General features: G+C 36.1%; 1 protein-coding gene across 2 annotated transcripts in view; it reads left to right on the top strand.

Annotated features, from left to right (window-relative positions):
• The window catches only part of LOC132013988 (UDP-glucose:glycoprotein glucosyltransferase 1), a 128,715-nt gene that overhangs the window by 18,780 nt on the left and 86,504 nt on the right, over positions 1–23,431 (top strand). For both annotated transcript variants that reach the window (XM_059394525.1, XM_059394524.1), the window contains exons 5-12: positions 7,030–7,142; positions 10,055–10,229; positions 11,615–11,711; positions 12,855–12,933; positions 15,137–15,237; positions 15,968–16,067; positions 17,218–17,278; positions 22,020–22,111. In XM_059394525.1, the coding sequence (XP_059250508.1) occupies positions 7,030–7,142; positions 10,055–10,229; positions 11,615–11,711; positions 12,855–12,933; positions 15,137–15,237; positions 15,968–16,067; positions 17,218–17,278; positions 22,020–22,111 (818 nt within the window). The remainder of the gene's footprint in view (positions 1–7,029; positions 7,143–10,054; positions 10,230–11,614; positions 11,712–12,854; positions 12,934–15,136; positions 15,238–15,967; positions 16,068–17,217; positions 17,279–22,019; positions 22,112–23,431) is intronic.

Below are 23,431 nucleotides of genomic sequence, written 5' to 3'. Positions count from 1 at the left end.
AGTACCGTACTGTCTTGATGAAGACAGCTTTGTAATAGAGCTTGAAGTGTGGAATTGTGATGCCACCAACTTTGTCTGTCTTTTTCACCATTCCTCTGGCTATTCGAGGCCTTTACTGGTTCCATATAAATTTTAGGATTATTTGTTCCATTTATTTGAAAAAAATGGATGGCATTTTGATAGGGTTTGCATTAATGTATAGATTGCTTTAGGTAGCATAGACATTTTCACAATATTTGTTCTTCCAATCCATGAGCTTGGAACATTTTTCCATTCTTTGTCTTCCTCAATTTCTTTCATGAGTACTTTATAGTTTTCTGAGTACAGATTCTTTGCATCTTTGGTTAGGTTTATTCCTCGGTATCTTATGGTTTTGGGTGCAATTGTAAATGGGATTGACTCCTTAATTTCTCTTTCTTCTGTCTTGTTGTTGGTGTATAGAAATGCAGCTGATTTCTGTGCATTGATTTTATATTTTGAGACTTTACTGAATTCTTGTATGAGTTCTAGCAGATTTGGTGTGGAGTCTTTGGGTTTTCCACATAAAGTATCATATCATCTACAAAGAGTGAGAGTTTGACTTCTTCGCTGATTCAGATGCCTTTAATTTCTTTTTGTTGTCTGATTGCTGAGGCTAGGACTTCTAGGACTGTTTTGAATATCAGTGGTGATAATGAACATCCCTGCTGTGTTCCTTACCTTAATGGAAAAGCTCTCAGTTTTTCTCCATTGAGAATGATATTCGCTGTGGGTTTTTCATGGATGGCTTTGGTAATATTGAGGTATGGACCCTCTATCCCTACACTTTGAAGAGTTTTGAGCTCAAGAAAGGGTGCTATACTTTGTCAAATGCTTTTTCAGCATCTGTTGAAAATATCATATGGTTCTTGTTCTTTCTTTTTATTAATGTCTTGTATCACATTGATTGATTTGCGGATGTTGAATCAACCTTGCAGCCCTGGAATAAATCCTGCTTGGTCATGGTAAATGATTCCTTTTAATATACTGTTGGATCCTGTTGGCTAGGTTGATGAGTATTTTTGTATTGGTGTTCATCAAGGATATTGGTCTGTAATTCTCTTTTTTGATGGGGTCTTTGTCTGGTTTTGGGATCAAGGTAATGCTCGTCTCATAAAATGAATTTGGAAGTTTTCCTTCCATTTCTATTTTTTGGAACAATTTCAGGAGAATAGGAATTAATTCTTTAAAAGTTTGGTAGAGGACACCTGGGTGGCTCATTGGGTGGGGCCTCTGCCTTTGGCTTGGGTCTTGATCTCAGGGTCCTGGGATCGAGCCCTGCATTGGGCTCTCTGCTCAGTGGGGACCCTGCTTCCCCCCCTCTCTCTGCCTGCCTCTCTGCCTATTTGTGATCTCTCTCTCTGTCAAATAAATAAAATCTTAAAAAAAAAACCAAACAACTTGATAGAATTCCTCTGGGAAGCTATCTGGCTCTGGGCTCTTGTTTGTTGGGAGATTTTTGATGACTGCTTCAATATCCTTACTGGTTATGGGTCTGTTCAGGTTTTCTATTTCTTCATGGTTCAGTTTTGGTGGTTTATATGTCTCTCGGAATGCGTCCATTTCTTCCAGATTGTCAAATTTGCTGGTGTATAGTTGCTCGTAATATGTTTTTTATAATTGTTCATATTTCTTTGGTGTTAGTTGTGACCTCTCCTCTTTCATTCATGATTTTATTTATTTGGGTCCTTTCTCTTTTCTTTTTGATAAGTCTGGCCAGTGGTTTATCAATCTTATTGATTCTTTCCAAGAACCAACTCCCAAGTTTCGTTGATTTGTTCTACTGCTCTTTTGGTTTCTTTTTTATTGATTTCTGCTCTGACCTTTAGATTTCTCTTTTGCTAGGTTTAGGCTTTCTTTGCTGTTCTTTCTCCAGCTCCTTTAAGTGTAGGGTTAGGTTGTGTATTTGAGACCTTTCTTGTTTCATTGAGAAAGGCTTGTATTGCTATATATTTTCCTCTCAGGACTTCCTTTGCTGTGTCCCACAGATTTTGAACAGTTGTGCTTTCATTATCATATTTTTCCATCAATTTTTTCAATTCTTCTTTAATTTCCTGGTTGACCCATTCATTCTATAGTAGTATGCTCTTTAGACTCCATGTATTTGAGTTCTTTCCAACTTTCCTCTTGTGATTGAGTTCTATCTTCAGAGCATTGTGGTCTGAAAATATGCAGGGAATGATCCTCGTCTTTTGGTACTGGTTGAGACCTGATTTGTGACCCAGAATATGATCTGTTCTGGAGAATGTTCCATGTGCACAGAGAAGAATGTGTATTCTGTTGTTTTGGGATGGAATGTTCTGAATATATCTGTGATGTCCATTTGATCCAGTGTGTCATTTAAGGCCTTTATTTCCTTGTTCATTTGCTTGGATGATCTGTCTATTTCAGTGAGGGGAGTGTTAAAGTCCCCTACTATTATTGTGTTATTGTCAATGCGTTTCTTTGATTTTGTTATTAATTGGTTTATATAGTTGGATGCTGCCATGTTAGGGGCATAGATATTTAAAATTGTTAGATCTTCTTGTTGGACAGACCCTTTGAGTATGATATAGTATCCTTCCTCACCGCTTATTATAATTTTTGGCTTAAAATCTAATTTATCTGATACAAGGATTGCTACCCCAACTTGCTTTCTTTTTTTAAAAATTTATTTATTAAACAGACAGAGATCACAAGTAGGCAGAGAGGCAGGCAGAGAGAGAGGAAGGGAAGCAGGCTCCCTGCTGAGCAGAGAGCCCGATGCTGGGCTCGATCCCAGGACCCTGGGATCATGACCTGAGCTGAAGGCAGAGGCTTCAACTCACTGAGCCACCCAGGTGCCCCCCAGCTTTCTTTTGATGTCCATTAGCGTAGTAAATTGTTTTCCACCCCCTGACTTTAAATCTGGACGTGTCTTTGGGTGTAAAATGAGTTTCTTGTAGGCAGCATATTGATGGGTTTTTTTCTTTTTTTATCCATTCTGATACCCTGTGTCTTCTGATTGGGTCATTTAGCTCGTTTACATTCAGGGTAACTATTGAGAGATATGAATTTAGTGCCATTGTATTGCCTGTAAGGTGACTGTTAACTGTATATTGTCTCTGTTCATTTCTGGTCTACTATTTTTAGGCTCTCTCTTTGCTTAAAGGACCCCTTTCAGTATTTCCTGTAGGGCTTGTTTGGTGTTTACAAATTCTTTTAGTTTTTGTCTTGGAAGCTTTTTATCTCTCCTTCTATTTTCTTTTTTCTTTCTTTTTTTTTTTTTTTTTAAAGATTTTATTTATTTATTTGACAGAGAGAGATCACAAGTAGGCAGAGAGGCAGGCAGAGAGAGAGAGAGGGAAGCAGGCTCCCTGCTGAGCAGAGAGCCCCATGTGGGACTTGATCCCATGATCCTGAGATCATGACCTGAGCCGATGGCAGCGGCTTAACCCACTGAGCCACCCAGGTGCCCCTCTCCTTCTATTTTCAATGATAGTCTAGCTGGATATAGTATTCTTGGCTGCGTGATTTTCTCATGAAAATCACTGAGTATATCATGCCAGTTCTTTCTGGCTTGCCAGGTCTCTGTGGAGAAGTCTGTTGCCAATCTAATATTTTTACCATTGTATGTAGCAGACTTGTTGTCCCTGGCTGCTTTCAGGATTTTCTCTTTGTCACTAAGACTTGTAAATTTTACTGTTAGACGATGGGGTGTCACCAGTAGTCTTTTTGCCACATGTCTTTAGTTAGTTGGCTTTTCTGACTCTTGCTTACTGGTAGATTCCTCAAGAGGGGCTCATGGGAACAATATTTCCTCAGTTTTGCATGTTTATATATGTTAGATATAAAGTCCTTGCTTTATATCTTCTTTCCTATGCTTGAACATATTTCTTTTTCTTTTACCATAAAGTCTTCTTGGAGAAAGTTGGATGATAATCTTGTTTTCTTTCTCTTAAAGTCTCTTGGTCCTTTTGTCTAGATCCCTGAAGGATTATTAATTTTTCTTTAACATGGCTTACACTATATTCTAGTGAATTATGTTGAAAAAATTGGAGAGTGATTGTCCTGGGTCAGTATTCTCAGATACCCAATATGTACTTACTAATAGAGAGTTTCATATCATTTTTTATTTCAAGAATGGTTTCTTAAAACTTAAGTTTTTTCTAGTCCCTTGTTTTGGAATTCATATAATCTCTCCCTGCATGTTGAACTTTCTTTGCCTAGCTTCTTTGTCACTTTCTCTGAATTGCTTTCTCTTTATTTCTTTTTGATTTTTAAATATTTCCTTCTTCTGTCTTCTGTTTCTTTAAGTCATTACTTCTCATGTTTGTTTTTGTGCCCCTTCTAGTTTAGTCTCAATTTCTGCAATGATTTTTCTTTCTTCTTCTTCTTCTTTTTTTTTTTTTTTTAAAGATTTTATTTATTTGACACAGAGAGAGACAGTGATAGAGGGAACACTAGCAGGGGGAGTGGGAGAGGGAGAATCAGGTTTCCCACTGAGCAGGGAGCCTGGTCAGGACCCTGGGATCACAACCTGAACTGAAGGCAGACGCTTAATGACTAAGTCACCTAGGCATTTCTTGCAATGATTTTTCTTTTATAGATTCTTTTCTCTTGAGTCTTTCACCTCACTTCTGAGTTTTTCTAATGCTGCCTTATGTTCTTCATTATGTCTAATATAATTTTCTTAATATATTTTAACTTGTTTGAAATAGTAGTTCACATTTCCATTTTTTGGGGGCTGTGTTTTTCTGACACGACTTTATTAGCTATGCTGTCCAATATAGTAGTCAGTAGCCATGTGTGACTGTTTAAGTTTAAATAAGGTAGATTAAATAAAGTAAACATTTAGCTCTTCATTTGCATCAGCCAAATTTCAAGTGTTTGATGGTCACCGGTGATAAGTGACTACCTCATTGGACAGTGCAGATGTAGAAGATTTCCGTTGTTGCTGATCCCATGATCCCAGGGTCTTGGGATTGAGCCCCGTATCGGGCTCTCTGCTCAGCAGGGAGCCTGCTTCTTCCATCTCTTCCTGCTTCTCTGCCTACTTGTGTTCTCTGTCTGTCAAATAAATAAAAAAAATCTTAAAAAAAAATAAAGATGTTATTCTATTCTGACCCCCTTCTCTTTTCTTAGCTTTGTGTAGGATTTGACGTTGAGACTTTTCAGCTCCTTTTGATGTGAAATTGGTTTTCCTTATCTTTTAAAGGTTGGCATGGCTCCCTCTTCTTTTGATTTTAGGTAGTGTTAAAAAGAAGTATGGTGGGGATGCCTGGGTAGCTCAGTTTGTTAAGCGGCTGCTTTTGGCTCAGGTCATGGTTCCAGGGTCCTGGGATCAAGTCCCATGTCTGGCTCCTGTCTCAGTAGAGAGCTTGCTTCTCCCTCCCACTCTGCCTGCTGCTCTCCCTGCTTGTACTCTCCCTCTCTGTTAAATGACTAAATAAAACCTTAAAAGAGAGAGAAAAAAAAAAAGAAGTATGGTGGTTTAAAAAAATGGTGGCATGGTTTTTGGGATTTCCTTTATTCCCCTCCTGTATTTTCATTGGACTTTCTCTTTAGTTGTCTCTATATCCCTGTGCTCTCCCAAGTTTCATTGCACCCTCAGTAGTTTCTCCTTACTGTGGGGCCCCGTCCTTGCAAGTACTACTAGCTGGTGAATTTTGAGAGTTCAGAGCAGCTAAACTAACCTAAGCCCTTTAGCCTTTTCGTGGACCTCCTTGTGCTCACCTGGTACTAGATGGGACAAATGCATTGGCCTGCCATACTTTACACTGAAAACCTGTTAGCTCTTTGGTTTTCTTTGTCAGGATCATCAGAGTCTCTGTTATTAAACATCCCTTTCCTTCCTTCTCAATGGCATCTGATACCCGCAGGTCTTATGTCACAGGGATATTTTTTCCCATTCAGTTTGTCATAATGTGATCCATTTGCTATCCAGTTTTATCCTCTGTTTTAATGAGGGAACTTGGAAGGATTGAAAAACCATATTGCCAGTTGCCATCTATGCAGAATTTTATTACATTTTAAAAGGGTGGTAATAGGTAGTTAAAAAAAAAAAAAACCTCTGATCTTTTATTGAGACAAACTGAAACATTACAAATGAGATACTATTTGGGATTTGTGTCAGAATGATCCATTGGAGTGTGGCAGGAAGGTGAATGAAATAAGACTGGCCATGAGGTGAAAATATTGAAGCCAGGTCATGGGTACATGGTACTTTATCAAACTATTCTTTCTTTTCTTTGTGTTGTAAGTTTTATAATAATTCACAGAAAAATGAAGAATGTAATGAAAAGTTTTCCTGTCAGTTTTTCATGGCAAGCTTTCCATTTTTCCATCTCTGGATTATTTCTCTTACGTTTGTAGAAAAGGACATCTTAATATTAATGTATTACATAAATGACAGTGCACACTGCAGTACTTGTCATTATATTCTTTCTTTTCTCATCTCATTATACTCACTCTTCTCAATGTGCCTCATTGAAGTTGCAGCTTGACTTGTCTCATTATGCGTTGGCATTTATGCATTTCACTTTAAACATAAACTCATGTCTCATTCAGCCTTTCCCTGGAATGTCTTACTATGCTTTTAGATAATTTTATCTTCCATCTATAATCCTTTTTAGGTCCAGTTACTTTTTTAGATGCCATGTCATTCTTCCTACGTCATAGAGGGGTTTCAGGTTAATTTGTAATTATGTTTATTATGTGGACTTAATATACTTAATAGGGACTGTGTAAGCTTAGTTTTCTTCAAGGTACATACTGTATACCCTGGACATCTTTTGTTATTTTTCTGAGATAGATTTTAAAGTTCTGTAATTTTAAAGTTCTGGTAACAAGTACCTTTTGGAGTGATATTGGGAGGAGCTAGATGAAATAATACATAAGAAACATCCTGTCACATCATGGGGGTTCAGTAGATGTTAATTTTTGCTTTTATTGATGTTACTTCATTGCTATCTAATTACCAACTTGGAATATTCATGTCCTTACTCTTCAGTTAGAGATCATTACAAGAATGTCTTGTGTCTTAAATAACAGATAGCAGCTGATGAGCCTCCACCAGAAGGATGTAATTCATTTTTTTCTGTGCATGGAAAGAAGACCTGTGATTTTGACACCCTTGAGACTCTTCTCCTCACAGCATCTCAAAGGTAGATTGTGTGTTTTTTCGTTTTAAATATCATGTATTGCATTATGCTTTCTTCTTCTTCTTCTTCTTCTTCTTCTTTTTTAAGATTTTATTTATTCATTTGACAGACAGAGATCACAAGTAGGCAGAGAAGCAGGCAGAGAGAGAGGAGGAAGCAGGCTCCTTGCTGAGCAGAGAGCCTGATGTGAGGTTTTATCTCAGGACCCTGGGATTACAACCTGAGCCCAAGGCAGAGGCTTTAACCCACTGAGCCACCCAGGTGCCCCATTATGCTTTCCTCTGTATCAAATCCATCATCGGATTTTTTCTTACAGGTTTTGTAGTATGTAGGTACAGTTGCTTAGAGTATGGATTCTGGAGCCAGACTGACTAGCTGAATCCTAACTCTATTACTTAAAATAGTTTTGTAAACTTAGGCAAATTACTTAACCTTTCTTTTCCTGTCTCATTTTGAAATGGAGATAATAAGAGTCCTAAATATTACTGTTACTCTTTAGTAATGACTGAGAGCCTTTGTCATTAGCTTAATAAGAATACCTGTGGTGGGGGGGGGTGAAGAATACCTGTGTATTAAAGCCAGTGTCTGAAGTAATGATAGTGATGATAATGATCTCTCAGAGTACTATCAGTTTCAGAAAAAGGCTATTTAAAAAATAATTGCAAGCTTAATTTGACTATTAAATTGGTAATTAATGGGCTGTTTTTTTTACTTAATGGTAGGTTTCCTGTGGTAGACAGCTAATAACAGGTGCCTGTTGCTGTCTGGCTGTGGCAGTAACTGCATTGTACCTTCTCTCTAAGGCCATTATAAATAGGATAGCCGTGATCTCTCTGTGGTGTTGCTCTGCTGTACCAGAAGAGCATTTTAGGCAGGGTAGTTCTTTTTTATTAAGGTTATCTGCCCAGCACTTGTTCTCTGCTCACTAAATGGCATGAGAGCCTTTTACTCAGAATGACAACCAGAAAATAGGTTATGTGTTCCAGCTACCTCCAGGTTCAGAGATGGATATTCGAAAATGGCTTGCATGGTAAAGTGCTGTTCCCTGGGGGTCTTGGGGTAAACATAATTAATGGATTAAAAAAACTTTTTCCAGGGTGCCTAGGTGGCTCAGTGGGTTGAGCCTCTGCCTTCGGCTCAGGTCATGATCTCAGTCAGGGTCCTGGGAACGAGCCCCGCATTGGGTTCTCTGCTTGGTGGGGAGCCTGCTTCCCCATCTCTCTCTGTCTGCCTCTCTGCCTACTTGTGATCTCTGTCTGCCAAATAAATAAATAAAATCTTAAAAAATTTTTTTTTCTAAAACAAAACAAAAAACCCTCTTTCCTTAACTTGTTAAAACAATATTGTAGGCCTTCATAAAGAAAAGAGCGATGGTGTCTCCTCTTCTGAGATGGTAACTATTTTTAATTGTTTGTCATATTGTTTTAGACTTTTTTCCCTGTGGTTATAAATTTATACAGGTATGTAGGTTTATTTTTATAGGAGGTTTCTTCCCATTAGTATATGTAGGTGTACCTTATTATTTTTAACACATGCAAGATAACTATGTAAGAATGTCCCATAGGTTTTTTTGTTTTGTTTTGTTTTCATTTGTTTTTGTTTTTTGAGAGAGTGAGCGAGTTCCGAAGGACACAGGGAGAGAGAAAACCCCCAGCAGGCTCCATGTTCAATGTGGGACTTAATCTTATAACCCCGAGATCACAACCTGAGCAGAAACCAAGAGTTTAACACCCAACTGACTGAGCCATCGAGGCCCCCAAGATCTATTAGTATCTTGATGGCATTATTAGGGAATTTTTTTTGACAGTGAAGTTTTAAAATTCAGGAGGAAAACTTAAATGTTAAATCATTTAGTAGGAAGATCATAGTAGTAAAAATAATAGAGGAGGGAGTTTCTGTGGTTGACAAGTTATATGCTTAAAGTCATCCTGTCTTTTCACATTATTTGTACTTATGTTTCCAGGTGAAAGGATAATCTATTTAGGGGTGCCTGGGTGGCATCACTTAAGCCTCTGACTCTTGATTTAAGTTCAGGTCCTGATCTCAGGGTTCTGGGATTGAGCTCTGTGTCAGGCACTGTGCTCAGTGTGTGGTCTGCTTGAGATGCTTTCTCCCTCTCTCTCTGTCCCTCTCCCTGCTCACATTCTCTTTCTGTTTCAAAAGTAGATAAAAATCTTTTTTTTTTTTTTTTTTGTTTTTTGTTTTTAAAAAGAATAATTTATTTATATAGGAGAAAAACTTTACTAAAGTCTTAATGTTGTGAGATGTGGATAGGTTTCCTCTTTTTGGCTTTCATCTTTCTTTAAGAATTGGTAACAATTATTAATCAAAGTCAGCAGTTTTATAGTTGGTATTTATATAATGTACTTTTATTATTTTTAGTCATGAATTAAGTAAGATTCATATCTGACAGTATTCTTACTAACTGCAAACTGTTTCAGATTTTGATATTGTTTGTATTAAGATGCTTAAAATCTTTACATAAATTATTGCTGCTATAGCTACATCTTGTACTGTTTTTAATGTTTAAGAACTTTTTTTTAAAAAGATTTTATTTATTTATTTGAGAGAGACAGAGCACAAGCAGGGCAGAGGGAGAGGGAGAAGCAGACTCTCCTGCTGAGCAGGGACCCTGACACGGGTCTTGATCCCAGGACCCTGGGATCATGACCTGAGCCTAAGGCAGCTGCTTAACTGACAGAGCCACTCAGGCACCCAATGTTTAAGAACGTTTTTAAGTTTGAAATTTTAAGGGGGGTAGGAGGATGGGTGAACTTGGGATGAGCACCAGTTGTTGTATGGATGTGTTGAATCGCTATATTGTATACCTCAAATTAATATAACACTGTATGTTAACTAAGTGGAATTGAAATAAAAACTGAAAAAAAGTGTAAGCTTTTAATATTTATTTTCAGGCCCAAACCTTTATTGTTCAAAGGAGATCACAGATACCCCTCATCTAATCCTGAAAGCCCAGTGGTGATTTTCTACTCTGAGATTGGTTATGAGGAATTTTATAATTTCCACCTCCAGCTTGTGTCAAAAAGCAATGCAGGCAAAATCAATTATGTATTCAGACATTATATACTTGTGAGTATTGATTTATTTTAGAATTTTTATAAATGTTAAATTTTCCCAACATGACCTTAGCACATAAGCTAATAATATCCTCCCTTTATAAAATTATTTGAACTACTTTTCATCATATCTGTTATTTGTACACAGGAGGTATTTTGCTTGCCTTTCTGAAGAAATATAAAACAATTATGCTTAAAAAATGGCTTAAAGTTTACATCCTACTTAAAAATGAACCATGTAAATTATATATTCTAGATTTAAGGTAATCAGGATACTGTGAAACGGATTTCTTTTTTTTGAAACTGATTCTTGAATATTGTTCCTTCAAACCTTTTTTTTTTTCTTTCTCATTTTGGAATGTTTTCATTTGATGGAAAAGGAAAGATTTCTAAAGAAATAAAAGCAAGCAGAATTGATTAAAAAAAATATTTTTTTAAAGATTTTATTTATTTATTTGTCAGAGAGAGAGCGAGAGAGCAAGCATAGGCAGACAGAGTGGCAGGCAGAGGCAGAGAGAGAAGCAGGCTCCCTGCCGAGCAAGGAGCCCGATGTGGGACTTGATCCCAGGATGCTGGGATCATGACCTGAGCTGAAGGCAGCAGCCGCTTAACCAACTGAGCCACCCAGGCATCCCTTAAAATTGTTTTTAAAATCTTCTGTCACATTTAACATTTAAGATCTATATGTAAACATACCAGCCTTTAAAGTTTCTGTGTCATAATAAGCTCAGTAAAATTGAGGTAAGTCCATACATGTAAAATAAAACTTTTAAATGAAAATGTGTATGTACAGAAACCGTTTTTTTTTTTTAATATCCAGTTTTTGGCAACTGCTCTCCTTCCTCCTCTGCTTTCTAGGCTTTATTGCTGTTATTTAAGATTAAAATATCTAAAGTACCATCCTCAATGAGGTAAGCCTGTGGCAGTTGGTTATCCCAAACCCTACCTGAAGACTTTTAAATTCAATTAAAAATGAACACATAACAAAAAAAAAACCCAAAAAACAAAACAAAAAAAACACATAACAGACATGGTTCCAACAAAGTACTTTTGGGTTTGAAACCTCATCAGTTTTCAACCCTGCTGTGTGTATAGGTTCTGGAACTTCCTTTTTTTTTTCTCCATTTCTTCACATGGTTTTGCTGCTTTTGCCCTGTCAGCTATCCCCTCATCTGGTTTTGGAATTCCCATTCCCCTACTTGTGGTACAAGCATACTTCCCCTGCTTGTGGTAGGATACACAATCTAAAGGAGGCTGAAATTCCCATGGAAGTTTAAGTATATTTTGAGTGTATAATCCTAGACGGTGGCTATGTGACATTAATATCCTCATGTCTTGTACACTGTGACATGTATAAAGAACCAGATAGTAATGGTGGAATACTTACTCTGCTTGCAGAATCCCAGGAAGGAGCCTGTTTACCTCTCTGGCTATGGTGTGGAGTTGGCGATTAAGAGCACTGAATACAAGGCCAAGGATGATACTCAGGTGAAAGGTGAATTTGTAAATTAAGACCAGTGTGTTTTTTTTAAATGTGAGTGAAAGGGAATTTGTTTCCTTAATGTAAAATAATAGATTTAGGAGTGTGATGAACACTATGTTTGAGTTTTGGTTCTGTTACCTCTGAGTTGAGTGATGTTAAGTGAATTCTGTAGCTCCTAAATTTTTTCTTTGTAAAGTGTAGATAATGTTATATGCTTCCTAAAGTATTTGTGAGGAGAAAATAAGATGTATAAGAAGGTAGCGCAGTGTTTTTGCACAGGAAGTTCAATAATTGTAGCAGTTGTTATTGATATTATATATATATAATGTATTTCACAAATAGCCATTGATTTGTGACACAATGTAAAATCTTAAAACTCTCTTATACTTAATGAACAGTTTTGTGTTTTTTATTATTTTCTGTATTTGGAATAGTTGATTTTTTTTTTAAATATATTTCCTGTTGTGCCACTCTAGAGTTGTGATTTCATTATTGCAACCACAAGTTTTTTTTTTTTTTTTTTAAGATTTTATTTGAGAAAGAGAGAGAATATGAGCAGAGGAAGGGGCAAGGGAGAGGAAGAAGCAAACAGGGAGCTAGACATGGGGCTCTATCCCAGGACCCTGGGATCATGACCTGAGCCAAAGACAGATAATTGAGCCACTCAGGTGCCCTGAACCACAAGTTTTATGTGTAGCGTATTTCTTCCTTGTGCACTCATTTTAAAGATAAAAATGATTGGTTTGAGTAAATGGAGGATAGTTTAGTACTTCATCATTCTGCTCTCAATAATTACATCTAGGATTATGTTGCCTAATTGCAAATTCCTTAGAATTTTGATACTGAAAAATCCACTGTTTTAAAAGGTATTTTAAAGGTATTAATTTTGAGCTTCTTAACATACAAAATTTTCCAAAAGGTAAGGAGGAAATCCATTTTTACTTTATCCAGAACACAAGATACATTAAAAAACACATTCTGTTTGTTTGTTTGAAAAATAGCCTGTAAAATATTCATTGAGGTATTCAGTATTTTAAATGGTATTATAATTTCAAGTGTTTCTAATTTGCTTTACATTATTCAAAGTTTATGAGGTTAATAACATTTTAATTTCCCTTCTAAACAGTTAGATATGTATTTGCTTGTGCTTTATAGGAACTGAGGTAAACACCACAGTGATTGGTGAAAATGATCCCATTGATGAAGTTCAGGGATTCCTCTTTGGAAAATTAAGGTATGGCATATTATTTTGGGAATGCCTTTATTCTCTTAAAGCTCCAGGCTTCCTCCCCTTATAAGCATCATCTTTCTCATTACTGTCTGATTACAGATCTCTCAGTATTACTTTATATATGTAATCTGATACGAAGCTGTTACCACTTCACTTACTGTATAGTGTATGATCTCCAGGCATCTGAAGCACATTATTATTAAATGATATTAAGGTGGCCTGCCTATGACTTTAGTTGATCTCCTTTTCTGGGCCTTGCAGTTGATGACATAAAGTTACATGCCAGTTTTTGATTGACTGATTGACATAAGGAACATAATTGTTTCATTCAATTTTTCCCAAGAAAATAAGAAATATTTTAAGTGAGAGAGATCCTAGCTGTTTAAGCTAAGCATAGCCTGAAACAATGCAAAAAAGGTACATACAGTTGAAATATATTAGACTTTCCTTTATGTGAAAGAGGATAAAAGATGTTTTCTTAAAAAAAATTGATAGCCATTTTATGAAAGGATCATAGAAATTTATAGCTGAAAATTCTTCTTAGTTGTTATTTGAAATGTTGTTAGTTATTTCTATTATGCCTTGGTAATTGTTTACAGTCTAGAATAATTATTTCTGTTACACCTTGAAAACTGTTTAGAGCCCTGAATTCTGCTTTATCTGGCTATCTTAATTAGGACAGCTACAGTGAGGTTTTTTTGGTTTTTGTTCATTTGGGCATTTTTTTGGGGGGGAGGGGTAAAAGAATGGATCCTGAAGAAATATATATAGGCCCAGTTTCATGTAGTTGAGCTTTAACATTTGGTCCAGTGAAATGACTTAATCAGACGATAGTTTAGCAGAGATGACTCAGTTCATGTTGAATTTCTGTGTACATGTTCACTTCATCCGATGCATATGCATGTTTCTTTGTGTTTAATATCAGTTTGGGCCTCATTAGTATGCAGTCAGATTCCATTTTTATTGGTTTTTATTGATTCCTGATACCCAGAATCTCTTCATATTCATATTTTTTTGTTTGCTTTATGGATAGCATTTTGTGGATAGCATTATGATTATATGTATTTAGAGCACAAAGTTGGTATGTAGAGTATTGAAGACATTTTCTTTTGTGACCATTTAGAATAGTTATTTAGCTATCTAAAGTAATGGGACCATTTTCTGATATTTTTACCATGAAGAGTTTGTAGTAACTGATTGGAAATGGATTGGTTGGAAGGTGAAGAATCTGAGTAAATATTTTACTTTCTGTATGTGGCATTTAAGAAATATTGACTTTCTGGCATTTAGAAGAACAGAATTACTCTACCAGCCATCTGTTGTCTGATCTAAATGATAATATCCATGTCTTCTGTTTTACTAGCTTTAAATAGAATGTACTATATTTCAAGATAAAACTGAAGGAAACCCAATAATCTTGGTTAGCTTAAGTTGTATTATTCATGTGATTAAAGGATTTATGAGCATGTAGCTGAAAGAAATCCATTTTGGGACTGACAGTGATATATTTCCATTTTATTTTGAGAAGCTAAAAAAGATCAGTAAAGTATGGAAAATAATAGAACATACCCATGTACTTAACACCCAGAATTGATGGTTGTAATCATACTTTCTTTTCGGTTCCAAAGAACTATTTATCAAGATTTTTTCCAAAATACACCTCCTTTTACCTAAAAAAAAAGAAAGAAAGAAAGAAAGAAAGAAAGAAACAAGGGTAAACACTACAGGTAGAGTTGGGGGCCCCTTTGTCCCCACTCTTAGTCCTAATCCCTATCCCCAACACAGAGAATCACTGTTATAGTGATTCATTTTTTTAATCTGTAAATTTTGTGGTTTTTAAAATTGTAATTTTCTATGTTAGCTTTCTTTTTTTCTTAAGATTTTATTTATTTGAGAGAGAGAACATGAGTAGGGCGAGGGGCAGAGGGAGTAGACTTCCCATTGTTCAGGGAGCCTGATGTAGAGCTCAGATCCGGGGCTCGATTTCAGGATCCTGAGTTTGTGACCTGAGCTGAATGCAGACACTTAACTGAGCCACCCAGATGCCCCTATATTAGCTTATTTATAAGAAAAATAATTGTGCTTTAAATTTTGCCTATATTGTAGGAATTTTCTTCTTGCTAAGGTGAAATATTGGAGCCAACAGCTAATTGTGCTTTGAGAAAGGGAAGGCACATTAATAAGACTGATTTTATGTTTCTTTCAGAGACCTGCACCCTGACCTGAAGGGGCAGTTGAAAGAACTCAGAAAACATCTTGTAGAAAGCACCAATGAAATGGCACCTTTAAAAGTTTGGCAATTGCAAGGTAATAAACATGAAGAGGAATCACTGGCCTACTTTTTGACTACATTTTATGGTATTAAAAATGTAGAATTTGAAACTAATATTATTTATTCACCAGATTTTGAGGGTGCCACAGATTTTCAAGATAGAGTGATTAATTATGATTAATCAGAAAAGAGAGGAAGTTCTTTGGGAGACAGATAACACTATTTAGAATAAGTGCCATATCTTTATCTATGTAAGCAGATTCGTAAGTTTGTAATAGTACATACATGTTTGTCTTTGTATGTTTCTTTATGTATACATTTCTTGAACAGTGTATCTGTCGAATGTTAAAGACATATTAACATGGCAGGATATATTTTTGCTTTTCTGGTCCAATGATCTAGTTATCACTTTTTTTTTTTTTATTTTAAACATAATTTACTGAAGTCTTTTGTTATATTTTGTGGTATATTGTATATTCAGAAAAAAGAAAAGGATTCAAGATGGATTTCTCCTCTGCTAAATGTAAATGTTTTAGTATATGCTTTAGTGTTCTATGCAAATATAGCAAGGAATGACAACAGTAAATATTCTGGGGACCTATGAAGTGAATAAAACCTGAAATTACACCATAGGCACTCTCTGAAATGGTTGCATTCTCAAGCATTCTCAGTTACCAAGAAAATTGTGAGAAAAGAATATGTTTTTTTCTTATTTCTCTTTGCATTAGATTAATGCACTTTAAATTGTATCTGACCTTGTTGCAGATCTCAGTTTCCAGACTGCTGCCCGAATCTTGGCTGCTCCTATTGAATTAGCTTTGGTAGTTATGAAGGATCTTAGTCAAAATTTTCCCACCAAAGCCAGGTAATAAAGAGTAAGGCTCTGACATATTCTTCTCTTTGGCATATACCTAATTATCTTCATGTTTCCATGAAAAATGAGGCAAGTAAAATATGAAAATGCTTTGAAAATTAGTGTTTTACTACCAGTACCATACTGCTAATGATGTTGTTTTTTTGGGAAGATGGCAAAGATGTTGTGTGATTGGAAAGACCCATCTAGCTTGTGTCCTTGGCTCTGCCATTTGCTAGTTGAATGATGTTTGCAAATCAGTGACCTCTCTTTACCTTACTTCCTCAGCAGTTAAATTGAAATAATGATATCTACCTGTCAGGATTGGATGAGTTAACAAAATCTCATGTATGCAGTTATAACTAATCTAGGGTCTGGCATGGACTGTAATGTTTTTGTTACTGAAGAATTTCATAGACATCATCTTATTCAAACGTGATGAGGAAAATGAGTTCTAGAGGCTGATTTATTCATGATGACACAATAAGATTTTGAATCCATCTTTTTTTGTTATTGCTTTGAGTTGTATAATCGTCCTCCATATCTTCTAAATAAATAATTTTAAAAATCCAAATTTTTAGAGACTAATGACTTAAATCGTTGCTAGTGGTTTTTCTCGAGTAACTGAACAAAGGTGTTTTGGTTTCTGATGTGAGATATTTTATAAATAAGTTTGTTTGTTTAATTAGTCTTGGAAAACATTTCTTAGACAGGACTTAAAAATCATATAATAAATTGTCATTTAGTTCAGCATGCTATTGAAGATATACATTTAGGATTACACCTCCACCAAAAGTGCTCAAATAGGATGAGCAGTCTGTCATCTTAATTTAACATTGGCCTTTAGCCTGTGCACAGTAAAGATCATATATAGGAATAGAGTTACATATATTTAACTTAAGATCCTGGGGATAACTGCACTTGCTTTAAAATGCTGTTACTACTGCTACTTTTCTGTGGTATCATATCTTGTAATAATGAAAATGTACATACACCTGTATGGAGAAATGCATTTAATTATTTGTGAAGGTGAAGGTTTTTTTTCCTATTTACTTTTTTTAATGTATTGAGCAATGTGTTGTTTCATATGTAATTATAGGGAAATTAAAGACATTTATATCAAATGTTTAACTAAACACTAATAACATTTTTATTTCTTTAGAGCAATAACAAAAACAGCAGTGAATTCGGAACTTAGAACTGAAGTAGAAGAAAATCAGAAGGTATTACCCAGTGGAAAATCACTATTTTCCTTTCTGTTTAGTATTGCATCTTTAAAGATGAGGAAATCTGAGTTACATCAATGACATTAATAGTTGTACTCTCCTTTTAGTAAAGGTGGTAGTGTTTTATTTCTATAATCTTTTAAAATATTTTAAATTTTTAATCAAAGTTGAATATGAATAGAATTCAAACATCAGGGATGCCTGGGTAGCAGGCTCTTGTCTGACTCTTGATTTCAGCTCAGGTCATGATTTAGTGGTTCTGGGATTAAGCCCTGTGTCAGGCTCTGCACTCAATGTGGAGTCTACTTGTCCCTCTCTTTTCCTGTGCTCCTCTCCCCACTCTCTCTTCCTTATTCATGGGCACTGTCTCTCTCTCTCTCTCTTTCTCTCTCTCTCCTTCTCTCTCAAATAAATAAATGAAATCTTTAAAAAATCAGATGGTAGGGTGCTTAGGTGGCTCAGTGGGTTAAAGCCTCTGCCTTTAGCTCATGATCCCAGGGTCCTGGGATTGAGCCCCACATTGGACTCTCTGCTCGGCAGGGAGTCTGCTTCCTCCTCTCTCTCTGTCTGCCTCTCTGCTACTTGTGATCTCTGTCAAATAGATAAATAAAAATTAAAAAATAAAAAAATCAGATGGTGCCACCACTTTGTTTAGATAAACAGTATCCTCCTAACATGACTTACTTCCTATTTTGTACCCCTTACCAGAAGTATCTGCTTTGAACACTTAGCTAATTGTTTTGATATTTATCCCCATATTTCTAGCGAGTTTGAGATGGTACCGTGTTTTCCAGTTTCAAACCTTATATCTTGGCCTCCATTACAAGGATGAAGTTTAACTTTCTTTCACTGCCCCTCACCCCGATGTCTGCCATTACTCCATATTGGTACTCTCCAATTTGTGTATATTTATGTTGTGATTTTATCAATTTTTGTTCTGCTCCACTGTGGTCTGGTGGTTCTTTATGTCTAGGACATTCCAGTTATCCTGGGACCTTGCTTTAATCTCTTGTTGGATCTCCTATTCTTGGATACCAAGGCTTCTTTTTTTTGTTTTGTTTTGTTTTACTCCCTTATTTTGGTGCAGCACATCATTCTTCATGAGAAAAGTTGCATGCAAGGTAAATTTCAAATTGTGAGAAATCAATTTCCCATTCTTTTTTTTTAAAAAAAGATTAATTAATTTACTTGAGAGATAGAGAACACAAGTAGGCAGGTGGGCAGAGGGAGAGGGAGAAGCAGACTCCCCACTAAGCATGGAGCCTGATGTGGGGTTTGATACCAGGACCCTGGGATTATGACCTGAGCCGAAGGCAGATGCTTAACTGACTGAGCTGCCCAGGCACTCCTCCATTTCTGTTTTTTATTGCTAACTTGGCTGGGTATAGAATTCTAGATTGGAAGTCATTTAGAAGTTTTATTACTGGACCAAAGTGGGTCTGCTCTTTGGTGAGTTACAAACAGAGACCATACCAGGTGGGGTTGCCTCCAGAGGTGATCTTTATTTGTATAAACAGGGAGATCATGGGAAATAATTTAGAAAACTGGGACTGTTCCAATAGGGGTAAGTTGTCTCCTTTTATTAGGGTTTGGGATGAATATTCCCCAAACCAGGGACTTTAGCATTGTAATGCAGCTGAGGATGTAGAGCGCTCTCTGATTCATCTGCACAGTTATCATCCATTATCCTCAAACGTTTCTTTTTCTGTTCCAGCAATTTTTTAGTTTCTAAAAGATGAAATTGACAGAACCTTTTAGGAGTTTCTGAGTTCAGTATGTCATTCCTGAGTTCGGCGGGTCAAGGGAGACAGTTTGAAGGCAATTGGTTCTTGGAATTTTGGTTTCTATTGTGATTATTGCGAAATCTGAGCCCTTGGTATGAGATCTGTTTTTTCTTTCCAGAATCATTCAGGATCTTTTCTTTGTCCCTGTAATCTGATATTTCACAGTGCTGTACCTTTTAAGAAAATCTCTGTACTATTGGGTGGATGGTGGCCCCTCCAAATCTGGAAAATAATTTACTATAGTTTTGCGAAATTTGCTCGAATTATTTCTTTTCCTCATTCCCTCTGCTTTCTCTCTTTTGTTTCCCGGGACTTCTTCATTTTTAAGGTATTGCGCCTTATCCACCAGTTTGTTCTAATTAAAAAATACATATTATTTCCTATTTTCTAATTCTTTTATATTTTATTTTTAAACTTCCTGGGAAAGACTTTCAACTCCTTTGTTGGTATTTTTCCTTTATCTTTTAAATCTTTAATTAACAAAGGTTATTGTTTCTAGATTCTTCTTTTTGTGGTGTTCTTAAATCTTTCTAAAGCTGTCAGTGATGCATGTGTATGTTTTCTTCTCTCTTGCATCATCTGTTTCCTCTTAAGTTAACTTTCTTTTTGTCCTCTTAAGTTGACTTTTCTTTTTGGTCTCTTGTCCTTAATGTTAGAGGCTTTCCTTACTTGCTTTGTGATCCACTGCTCTTATTGAAGAGAATGAGGCAGTAAAGAGCTGATGGAAAGCCTTAAGGATGAGACTTTTTGACTATAGGTTCTCCTGGTATGGCCATTTCCTAATTCATCCCAGTGTCAGTATCCTGATACCTTTGCTCTTGTGCTGTTAAGCCTCCAGAAAAGGATCTTCAAATCTTCTGCCTGGAGGGTGAAGTCTGGCTGCTTGCCTGGTAGAAGCCCAGTAGGAAGAACGTTTGGGATATTTTTGCTCTGTTCCCGGTTTTCAATATGGGATCCCTGCCCTCAGTTGTGCTTCATTTTCCCACGTTCCCAGATTCTTTCTTTCACTCTTCCCAGGGAATGAGACTTCATTCTTCTGGAGTAGAGGGCGTCATTACAGTAGTCACTTTACTGTATGAAATCAGCAAGGGAGTCTGAGGGCTCTTATCTTTAAAAAGCTGTTCATCAGAAATAATTTTTTAGCCTAGTGATTGCCCCCTCACACATGTGTTTTTTGTGCTGTCAATTCTTGAGCATTTTGAGTTTCACAGGATAACTTGTGGTTTCTATTGTCATTTCCCACTGTTGGTCTGGCATTCAGCTTTCTTGGGCTTACTAAGACAGTTGCTACTCATGCATTTTCTTTCTACCTTCTCAAAATTAATTTTCCTTTTACATTTTTGTTCTCTTTGTTGTTGTGGATTTATTATTACAGTCCCTTTTTAGAAAACTGACATTTCAGCAGAGTTTCACAAGGGAAACTTAAGTTTGATCTACTGTCTTTACCCCAGAGTTTTTAAATCTTTACATATGAGATATTAATTAATTAAATAGGTCTGAGGAATAAGTAAAACAAATTTCTCTCAAATATTTACTAAGTTGAAGAAACCTTATTAATAGTTTATATTTACCTTGTTTTTTTATTTCCACAATAACAATGCCAATATTATCTGATTTTTATGGCTTTTTTCCCTCACTAGAGAACAAAACATTAAATTATATAGACTGTAGTACTTCCTGGACTCTTTGGTTTTTTTTTCTTTTTTATTAAATATTTTGTTAAAGTATAAAATACAAAAGTATACAACACAAGCAAAAGTGTGTACAAACCCTCAATCTTTTGTGTGATGAATTTTCACAGAGTGAACTTTACTCTGTTACCAGCACCCAGATCTTTAAATAGGTATGAGTAGTTGAGTTTAGCAGCTCAGAATTAGTCTTTCTTATGGTCAGGGGATGGACATGGAGTTTTTTCTTTCCCATGTAAGAAATTCCAATTCTGAATTGATGCAACTCTCCATTTTTCCCTTATTTTAATTGCAATTTAATCCTTGCAGGGCAAAGAAGTAAAAGCTGTGTCTTCCTCATTGTTTTATGCTTTACCCATGCAATACTGGACCTTAAAGTTTACTTCTCTTAGTCTGCTGATTATTGGGAAATGACGGGAGCTCAGTAGTCCCTGTCCTTCTTCTCCCAGCCTTGTGAGAACTAAGGGTTTAAGTTCTGTCGCTAGTGTCTGAGTAGTTTCTTCCCTTTGCTGTATGGATTAGCTCCCTGTGGTGTGAAATATGAGTAGTAATCCCAGTTTCCTTGGGAGGAAAGAATAATTAAATGGAAAGATAGAAGTCAACAGAAGCTACAGCATAGCATCGAAGCAGTGTGTCTGATGGGTCAGGCAAGTCTGAAGGGTTGCAGGGACTGCACAGTCACCTGTGGGTCAGGGAGTCACCATCTCAGGGAGCAGCTGTTGAAGGGCCCTTGGAAACCAGGTCTTGGACAGCTAGGTTGCACATGGGAACTGTCCTCAGGGACAATTTCTCAATTTCCTAGTGTGCATTAGTTTGAAGGTTTAAGGGAGGTGTGGGGTTTTGAAACCCTTTTAGATTAGATCCCTGGAGTTCATCGAGAAGGCACAGCTGTTAGTGACTGCTGATCACCACCAGGAAATAGTAATAGAAGTCCTTTTTTATGAAAAGTGACTCTCAGCACTTGGCTTATTCAACCAATCTCCCTCCTTCTCCTTCCCCTGACATAGGAAACAGTTATATTAATCGTAGTTGGAAGAAGGAAGGGAGGAGAGGTATATTTCATATGAACTAGCAGTTTCATTACAATGCAGTAAATACTAAGAATGGTCTATGGGAGTACATAAAAGGAAATCTTAAGGATTAGGGTTTCCTATAATAAATAAGAGGATGCAACATTTGTACATATAATAGAGTCAGAAACATGGAAATTTTGGTTAAACATTCTCCTTGTTCCATAACAAATTTTTTTTTTTTCTAATATTTTAGTATTTCAAGGGAACTTTAGGATTACAGCCTGGAGATTCTGCGCTGTTCATCAATGGACTTCATATTGATTTAGATACACAGGATATATTCAGGTATGGATAATATTTTTTATTCACGGAAAGGTTATATAATGGTAGCTCCTTATAGTATGTTCAGATTGTCCTACTTGAGGTGGCGTGTTGCAAAGCCTAATGGCTTACCAAGTGTAGTGAATAATGAATCCTGAGTCATGAGTGGATGACTGGGATGAAGATGATAATACTGTAATTTGTTATCATAATGTATATTCAAGGCCTTGGACATTGAAGGTCTAAGTGTCTTTTGAGGATGCCCTTTTAGAGTTATAGTTTTCCACTTATCCATAAAAAAGAGAGAGTGTGAACAGGTTCTTTTACTTCTGGAAACTGTGTGAAGTAAGTTTATCTAAAATGCTGCCTCTGCATCATCCCGTGTTCCATCTTACATATATTATTTAAATATCTAGGGACACTTGGGTGGCACAGTTGGCTAGGTGGCTGACTACTGGTTTCTGCTCAGATCATGATCTCAGTTGTAGTTTCAGGGTTATGAGATTGAGCCCCACATGGAATCAGCTTGGGTTTCACTTTCCTTCTCCCTTTGTCCCTCCCTTGCTTACTCTCTCCTTTCTCTCTCAAATGGATAATAAATCTTACCCACCCCCCCAAAAAAGTATCTATCCTTTTGTGTTGCTAAAATGTGGTTCAGGACTAACTTGTTCTAAATTGGCCTTATGAATTTTGAGGGTGGGTAGATAGGTTAGAATTCAGATTTTGTCCTTGGAATTAAGATTGACACAGTTGACACTGTGGCTTCGTAATAGTAAAAACAAAAGCTACTGCTGATGCTTTAGAAGAACCAGTTCCCACAATAAGATATTTTTCACATTAATTATTTTAATTGAGCTCTTACTGCTTTTCAGAGCTGGTAAAAAGTTTGTAAAATTGATGTGGATGCTTTAAAAAGATTGCCCAGATTTGTAATTTTCCTTAAGTAAAAAAGATACCATATCTCTTTAATTTTTCAGAGTTTACAAATTGATTATTTAAATAGTTTTAAGTGATACACAGATAAAAATACTAAGTAAAGTAAAATCTTCATCCTGGCTTCTTATTTCTTATTTTCTTATTTCTTATTTCTTTTTCCTCCTCATCTTTTCTACCTTCTGTAGCAAACTTTTACATTGGGTATAAATTCTTCCAGACCTTTTATTGTGTTTGTGTATATATGCACCTTGTAGATTGACACTGATGTTGTAACCTATGTTAAATCTATATAATGTAGTTATTTTTTAAAATAAATTTTTAATTATGAGATAATTGTAGATTTATATAGAAATAATACAGAGACATTACCATAGTGTTTTTTAAAACATGCAGTGTAAAAAACACTGA

Source organism: Mustela nigripes, chromosome 3 (genome assembly GCF_022355385.1).
Source record: "Mustela nigripes isolate SB6536 chromosome 3, MUSNIG.SB6536, whole genome shotgun sequence".
NCBI lineage: Eukaryota > Metazoa > Chordata > Mammalia > Carnivora > Mustelidae > Mustela > Mustela nigripes.
The sequence above is the reverse complement of the archived record's forward strand: the minus strand, read 5'-3'. Positions and strand labels throughout refer to the sequence as shown.